At 48.8% G+C, this 8283-nt stretch overlaps 1 protein-coding gene across 1 annotated transcript; it reads left to right on the top strand.

Moving 5' to 3' along the window:
* Positions 1-2285: 2285 nt before the first annotated feature.
* LOC123451153 (photosynthetic NDH subunit of subcomplex B 1, chloroplastic) lies at positions 2286-4453 on the top strand. The gene is made up of 6 exons (XM_045128159.1): positions 2286-2990; positions 3076-3266; positions 3351-3608; positions 3713-3830; positions 3942-4027; positions 4109-4453. Exons 1-6 carry the CDS (start codon positions 2415-2417, stop codon positions 4287-4289), a joined length of 1410 nt encoding a protein of 469 aa, XP_044984094.1. The 5' UTR covers positions 2286-2414; the 3' UTR covers positions 4290-4453.
* The last annotated feature ends 3830 nt before the right edge of the window (positions 4454-8283 follow it).

Here is an 8283-nt window from a genome sequence, read left to right as displayed (position 1 = left end):
AAACATCAGAGGGAGCGTTCAACATGGATCACGTGCCGATAGTTGGACGCATCACTTGGCACGCTCTTAGCTCACGTGAAAATATCACATGGAAACCAACATTCCATGGATTCAATGAAAACCACGTGGAAAAAATATTTTGAGATGTCGAATAAATCTGTAAAAAAATATGGCATGTTAAGAGGGTCATGATCTATTGTCAAGCAAAATTCCAAGTTCAAATATAATACGAGATGGCAGCTATAAAAGAAAAAAAATCAGCATGAATACGATCAAACAGTAACATGACTATTCATTACTGAATTTGTGTTTTCTTAGCTCACATCTCGTACTGTGTTTCAAGAAAAACCAACATGTATTTTAAGAATGTTTAACATATATTAAAATTTTCATGTAAATTTATATTACAATATGTCAATCATGTATTTCAAAATGGTAAACATGTACAAAAAGGGAATACGGTATGTAAACCAGGGCATACATAATCCCATATTCAATATGCCACATAGATGACTTCATTATACCTCTTTAGTATTTTAAACATTATTTATTAATAATTACAAAATACTCCAAAGTTTGTTCCATGATAATATCTGTGCGAGTCCGCATATTTTACAAAGTCTAGGTATATACTGCTTTTCTCGTACATAAAAGGGGTATATATGTATCACGAAAAGCATGTGTGGGAACCATATTTTCATACAACTTATCTTGGTGTACCTTAGAATAATTGATAGAGTATATTGAGAATGATAAAAGTAGGTATAACAGATACATAAATTAGGTATATTGAACATGCAAGTACATATTCCTAGGAGTACAAAAAATTAGTACTATAAAAGTATATTTTATACGTATATCAAACATGGATAATGTGTATTACTTCCTCTGTAAATTAATATAATACGCCTTAGACTTGTGTCTTACATTACTGTGTAGAGGGAGTAAACAATAGACATTAAATGTATTTTTTTTGTTAATGATGCATTAAAAATGTTAAACATGTACTATAAAAAATATTCCCACTGTATAGATAAATATACAATGTGTACGAAAAATATAGTCATGTGTTGAATAAAATGAAAATAAAAAAAATAATAAATAGCAAAAAGCGAAGAGAAAAAAGAAATTAAAAAACACTGCAGAGAGTGAAAAAACCGTTTAAAAAACCATAGAAGAAAAAAAACACGTAAAGCTACAATACTGGCCCGGTCCAATAACGCCGCTGCTAGGACAAACCTAAGCTGCGTCTGACGAGAATAGCCCTGGCCCTCGACTAGGAGAGCAACTAGTTAGCTAGCACTTTTTGCAAAGCCTCCGAGCGATCATTCTCGTGCGTCGCCACTTGACGCGTTCTTAGCTGCCGCTACGTATCGCGTTATGAACGTTTCCTTCGTATTTTGTTTTTATTTTATTTTTTCGCACGTGTTTTCAGCCTTTTAGAGTGGGTTTTTTCCGGTTTTTTCTGGTGTTCCGGTTTTTCACCGGTTTTCCGTAATTTTTGGACAATTTCGCGAAAAAACTCCTTATTTTTACGGAAAACACATTTTTTTTGCGAAAGGCACAATTTTGCATCTGCGAGAGGCACGGTTTTGTCTTCGCGGGCTGTGCCTCTCGGAAAGAGAAAAAATACGCATTTTCTGCTTTTTTTGGCGAGAGGCATGGTCTTGCATTCGCGAGAAGCACGCCCGTGCCTCTCGGAAAGGGCAAAAAAACGTGTTTCCTGTTTTTTATCGCGAGAAGCACAATTTTGCTTACGTGAAAGACACGGTTTTTCCTTCGCGAAAGGCACGCCCGTGCCTTTTCCGAAAGAGGAAAAAAACGTGTTTACTTTTTTTTTGCGAAAGGCACAATTTTGCTTATGCGAAAGGCATGGTTTTGCCTTCGCGAGAGGCACGCCCGTGCCTCTCCTGAAAAAGGAAGAAAAACACGTTTTCTATTTTTTTTTGCGAAAGGCACAAGTTTGCTTTCGCGAAAGGCACGGTTTTGCCTTCGCGAGAGGCACGCCCCCGAAAAGAAAAAACGCGTTTTCTGCTCTCTTTTTTCGTGAGAGGCACGGTTTGCCTCCGCGAGAGGTACGATTTTGTCTTCGCGAGAGACATGATCCATGCCTCTCGGAAAGGGAAAAAACACGTTTTTTAAAGGTGAGAGTAATCTTGGAAGGTGTACTCGCTAACTAGTGATTTCGTCGACTAGGATGTCCCAAAAAAAAAAAACATAGGAAGAGGACATGCAAGCCACGCCATCATCATCTCCTCTCCTCCACCTCCACACATCATCGGAAACCAAAATCCAAACCCAAATGGCACCACCATCATCCCCTCTCCCTCTCCTCCACCTCCACACACTGGAGGAAAAAAACGGTAGCGATATCCAAAGTAAGTCCTCGCAACGCACCACCACTGCAGGACCAAATGCAAACGCCAACCATGCCAACGCCCATGGCCGCGCGGCCCACGTCGACAATGGCGACGAAGCTTCCCGCGCCGTCGGCGACGCCGCGGCAATGCCACCTTCTGCCTGGCCGCCGGGTGGCGGGGCTCGCGCGGGCGTCGTCCAAGAAGAGGAACCCATGGCTCGACCCGTTCGACGACGGGCCGGACGAGGAGTTCGACTACACGGGCGTCTACTCTGGCGGGAAGCAGGAGGAGGACCCGCGGCCGCCGGAGGACGCGGAGAACCCCTACGGCTTCCTCCGGTTCCCCATGGGGTACATGCCGGAGCTGGACAGCCTGGCGTCCAAGGTGCGCGGCGACGTACGCCGCGTGTGCTGCGTGGTCTCCGGCGGCGTCTACGAGAACGTGCTCTTCTTCCCCGTGGTGCAGATGCTCAAGGACAGGTACCCCGGCGTGCTCGTCGACGTGGTGGCGTCCGCGCGCGGGAAGCAGGTCTACGAGATGTGCAAGAACGTCCGGTACGCCAACGTCTACGACCCCGACGACGAGTGGCCCGAGCCCGCCGAGTACACCCACCAGCTCGGCGTCATGAAAGTATGCCGCCCTGCTCATTCGGTTCATCGATTCGACTAACTGAAGCTGAAGATGAATGTGTGTTTGTGCTGCGGTTGATTGGCAGAATAGGTACTACGACATGGTCCTGTCGACCAAGCTGGCAGGGACGGGGCACGCGCTGTTCCTCTTCATGTCATCGGCGCGCGAGAAGGTCGGCTACGTCTACCCCAACGTCAACGGTGCCGGCGCCGGGCTGTTCCTCACCGAGATGTTCAAGCCGGCGACCACCAACCTCGCCGACGGCGGCTACAACATGTGAGCTGCTCCTCTGCAATCATCAAGATTCAAGAACCACTCGCTCCGAATTCTCTAAAAGACGCAATGGGAACGCTTGATCAGGTACCAGGACATGCTGGAGTGGCTGGGCCGGCCGGCCAAGGGCGTGCCGCAGCAGCCGATACCGCCGCTCAGGGTGTCCATCTCCAAGAAGCTGCGGGCGGTGGTGGAGGACAAGTACAACCGCGCGGGCGTGGAGAAGGGCAAGTACGTCGTCATCCACGGCATAGAATCCGACTCCGTCGCCAACATGAAGTCCAGGGGAGACGACGACTGCCTCCTCCCCCTCGAACTGTGGGCAGAGATCGCCAAGGAGATCAGGTAGGCTCTGCGTCTGCACCAGATTGCTTGGTTTCAGTTACTCCAGTCCAGCCAACTTGGCATCGTAGCAGCCCTGACTTGGCCGGTGATCTCATGGCATGCAGCTCCGGAGGCAATGGGCTGAGGCCTCTGTTTGTGATGCCACATGAGAGGCACAGAGAAGAGATCGAGGAAATCGTCGGTGAGGAGACGGCCTATCTGTTCATCACTACTCCTGGACAGGTGGATTATCCATCCCCTGCTTTTGCTCTTGTTCAGAACCACAAATCTATTACAATCCCTACGAATCAATCATCGTTTTGACACTCTGTTTTCTATGATGATTTCCCACAGCTCACCTGCCTCATCAACGACTCTGCCGGCGTCGTGGCGACCAACACCGCCGCGGTCCAGCTCGCCAACGCCCGCGACAAGCCATGGTAGAGTAGGCTCACAAGATTGTTCTTGCAGAATATGAACTGCTCACGCACCATGTGACATTTCTTGGTTTTCTTATGCAGTGTGGCGCTGTTCTCCTCCAAGGAGAAGGCGAGGCTGTTCCTGCCATACGTCGAGGAGAGGAAAAGCTGCACCGTTGTCGCGTCGGCGACAGGCAAGCTGGCCGGCATTGACATCGAGGCAGTGAAGAAGGCAGTCAAGGACTTGGAGCCCGCTCCTAGCTTCGCATTGGCACAAACATAATCAAAATCATCGTCTCCATTGTGTTGTACATATAGACATGAAAAGCAAGCTCATCTGACCAACAAATGTGACCAAGAGTTCGGTTTCTTGTAGTTACTCCAGTTCGGCACACAATATATGTATTGGCGCACCGACGCTTATGGGTCAATACCTCCTGTGCGACATATTTGACGCGAAATGGAAGCAGTGCGACGTTGTTGATCAAAATAGCTCTGGATGCGACATCTTTGAAGCAAACAATAGCTACAATGCGACATGGCTCTGTTTAACCATGAAATGCAAAACTCAAGGGGCTAAGTTATGACACGCGGGACCCACCAGTTAGCCACGTCAACATGAGACCCACCACTTACTCGCATGTGTGTGGGACCCACAACTTATCCACATAAGCATGGCCGTGCTCATCCGCGTGCCCGGACCCGAGCCAGCCCATCCTCCCCCATTGCTTGCCCTTCCTCCTTTCCCCCACCTTCTTCCTCTTCACCGGCGAGGAAGCGCGTCGCCGGCGAGTGATGTCTACCTCGAGCTCGGCCTCCTGCCAATGGAGGAAGTACGGTCCAGTGCCACTAACAAGATGCCCCGATTGCCCACGCATGGAGCCTCTGAAGCGTCTGACTTGTATGAGGGAAGAAAATGGCAACCGTGGGCCTGACTTCGTGAAATGCTTGAGCAGGCCACAGCCGGGGCAGGTTAGATCTGTCTACTTCACCAATCGTATGGTCTATTTCTCCAAAAAAATTTTAGTCAAATTTGGGCGATGGAGCTAGGGTTGGATCTAGAGTTCATGAGTTGCCGACCCCTGTTTTTCAGGTTCTACAGAAATGCTGGTATTTCGAGTGGCTAGATGAGTACGTTGAGAGGTTGAAATTGGAGGGATCAACCGAAGGGCTCAATTTTGGGGCACCGCTTGCTGTGGAACACCCCCCCCCCCATTTGGCGGACAGATCAGTTCATTGTTATGGGCAAGCTGAACTGGGGTGTGAATTGAAGAAAATGGGCAAGCAACTAAAGCAACTGATCGATTTGAAGCAGCAAGCAAATATGATGGCTGGAGCATTTTATTGTTGTGTCATTGCTATGGGTTTCTTTTACTTGATGTTCATCAATCGCTAGAAATTGTTAGAGTTTCAGTCAGTGTGTCAATCTAGTTTCATTTGTTAGCAGAATTTGGATTTATGTGAAGCAAAACCTGTCTGTGTTTGTAATGGATTATTTTAAAATGCAGCAATTGATGAAAAAAAATGCAGAAACTCATAATGTGCAGCAATTCTTCAGTTAACAGAGTGGAGGTGCATCTTGTTCAAAAAAAACAGAGTGGAGGTGCGGAGTTCATGGTCAAACAAAAAACGTTATTGGGTCATGGGCTGATGAGGACTGTGAGAAGAAAAAGCAGGCCCAAATAGAAAACAGGCCTATCCGCTTGGTGCAACCATGTTGCTTCGATAAAAAATAGTCGTGCCCATTTTGTGATGGATCATTTTTTGAGACACAGATGTAAATCGATTGCTGCTTCGATAAAAAATCGTTCATCCAACAACAGATAGCAACAGATAGCACCAGAAATTTAGCTTAGCTTACATCCATACCTGCAGCAAATAGATAAAAAATAGTTCATCCAACAACAGATAGCACACAGATAGCACCAACAAATAGCTGCAGCATCAGTTCATACAGGGGTCATTCATGCAGCCAACACCAGCAACAGTTCATCCAACCAGCACCAGAAATTTAGATTACATCCATACCAAAAGTAGTTCTAACTTATATGCTAACATATAGCAGCATACCTAACCAGTAACAGCCCCTGACGGCGCACTTTAGTTGTTCTTGAGGTTTTTCAGGCGCTCTGAGCGGCGCACCACCGGCTTCTTCTTCTTGTTTCCGCCAGTGAAGACTGGCGGAATGATCTGCACTTCAGGGTCGAGGACGGCGGCCGGCAGCGTGAGGACAGCATCGGTCACCCTCTCCGTCCTCGAGGCAAGACGGGTTGGATCCGGCTGCGGTGCCGTCATCCTGGATGCGGTACATCCACCACCTTGCGCGCTGCATCGGGTCGGTGGTACGCTGCACCTCCCTCGTCGCCCAAAGGAGGACAGAGGAAGGTGGGACGCAGTAGCCGGGGGGAAGGCACGGAGCTTCTCGTCCTCTCGCATCATCTTGATCAGGCCATGGGCGTGGTTCCGCATCATCTCGATGCTTGGGAACCAGCCCGTCATTTCACGAAGCTGCTCACGGATCTCTTGGTTGTCGCCGGCGAGATCTTGCACGGCCTTCTGCCAGGCAATGCTCTGGTCCATGGCACCGGCGGTTGCGTCGTGTGGGAGAGACGAGATGGGGGAGAGCGAAGAGACGGAGGGCGGCGGTTTCTATGTAGGAGGAGATGGGGGAGTGGTGCGAAGAGACGGTGGGGGTGGGTGGGTGTGTGGTCTTTTCATCATTTACACCAGCCTGCCTCGGAAACCGAAACGGCCACCACTTGCAAAACACAGTAACACTAAATACAGAGGGTACCCAAATACAAAAGTAGTATTTTTTTACGGGAATGCGTGTATTCAGTTGCATGCACTAGATAGAACTAGATAGAACATATATGAACTAGATATAACATAGATAAATAAGTACGACATAGATATATAGAACATATATGAACACGGCATATATAGTACCATTACATAGATAAATAAGCAAGACATAGGTATATAGTACGATTACATAGATAGATAAGACCCTAAACCCTAACTAGATAAACGCTAGATAAACTCCTCCTCCTCCCCATGGCACCACCGGGTGCTCCAAGCTCCAAGGCAAACTCCTCCTCCTTCACTCATCGGTGCGGTACGGGAGAGTGTGCATGCTGCCGTTGGGGAAGATGTTGTCCAGATCCGTGAAGATGTTGTATGTTGTGAATGCGATAAACTCACATCCACACCAAAAAACACGACCGAGGAGGTTGTAAGCATCGATGCTGTTGGTGAACCTCACAATAAGGCCGGTAGGATAGCCATTGTTGGTCAGCTCCTCCACGTGGAACATCACCGGAGAACCCCTGGGGAGGTGGCGGTAGCCGGCGGAGAGGAAGAACTCGGTGAGCACCCTTGCACTCCTCCACCTCGAGATCGCCCACACCCGTAGGGTGTTCTCCACCTGGACTTGGGGAGGGTAGAGCATCTCGGGGACGGTGGGCGGCACACGGTAGGTCATCCCGGTGTAGTTCATCTTCCGGCGTGAGAGGTGGAGAAGATGGACTAGCTAGGAGATGAAGAAGAAGGCCGGGTGGGAGAAGATGATGTTAGGGGGTGCTTAAAACCCGTGCTTAAATAGGGGTGCTAGCCATGGTGTGCATCGACGGTGAAACGGCTACCGCATGGCATCGAGGGGGCATCGAGTGTGCACACACCCCACGTAGCACAGGGTCAATAAAAACAGGGTACACGTCGCACATGAGCAATTAAAACGAGCCGAAAGATGACTGTTGCGTCGGTCGGGTTGGGCGACGAGCTTCAGCATGGCTGAGCCGCTACGTGCCTCTGCTGCGTCGGTCGGGTTGCTGCTCTCTATGGCGTCGCGCGTGCTCCCGCTCGATTGATGCGCATGCATGCAGTGTCGGTCCAACAGGCGAGCGAGGGGAGGCAGGGCTACGCGCATGCATGCAAGGCTGGTACGCGTCTTCTCATCCAACGGATAAAAGGGTGGGCGGCCTTCAATTAAGCCCAACAACACATGCACACGTCTTCTCGTCCAACAATAAAAAAGAGGGCTAAAAAGGCCAGCCAATCAGAGTGAAGGCCACGGATCGCCGCTGACGTAGCCCTAATGCGCGATCCAAACCGTCCATTCACGGCGATCCAATGGTCCGATGGGGTGCTGTGTTTTGAGAGGTTTGGACAGGGTATTGAGGGGTTTTGATGGGGTTTTGAGAGGTTTTCAAGGGCTAGGGTAGAGCATAACTAATTCAAAAAAAATCAAAGAAATATAAAACTTGTGCCAATCATCA

The sequence above is a fragment of the Hordeum vulgare genome, chromosome 4H (genome assembly GCF_904849725.1).
Source record: "Hordeum vulgare subsp. vulgare chromosome 4H, MorexV3_pseudomolecules_assembly, whole genome shotgun sequence".
Taxonomy (NCBI): Eukaryota; Viridiplantae; Streptophyta; class Magnoliopsida; order Poales; family Poaceae; genus Hordeum; species Hordeum vulgare.
This window is presented reverse-complemented; position numbering and strand designations above follow the sequence as displayed.

Coding starts and splice junctions, on each gene's coding strand:
- LOC123451153 (XM_045128159.1), top strand. CDS start 2,415: ATGCAAACGCCAACCATGCCAACGCCCATGGCCGCGCGGCCCACGTCG. Junction 3,609..3,712: donor GAGATCGCCAAGGAGATCAG/GTAGGCTCTGCG, acceptor CATGGCATGCAG/CTCCGGAGGCAATGGGCTGA. Junction 3,831..3,941: donor TCATCACTACTCCTGGACAG/GTGGATTATCCA, acceptor GATTTCCCACAG/CTCACCTGCCTCATCAACGA.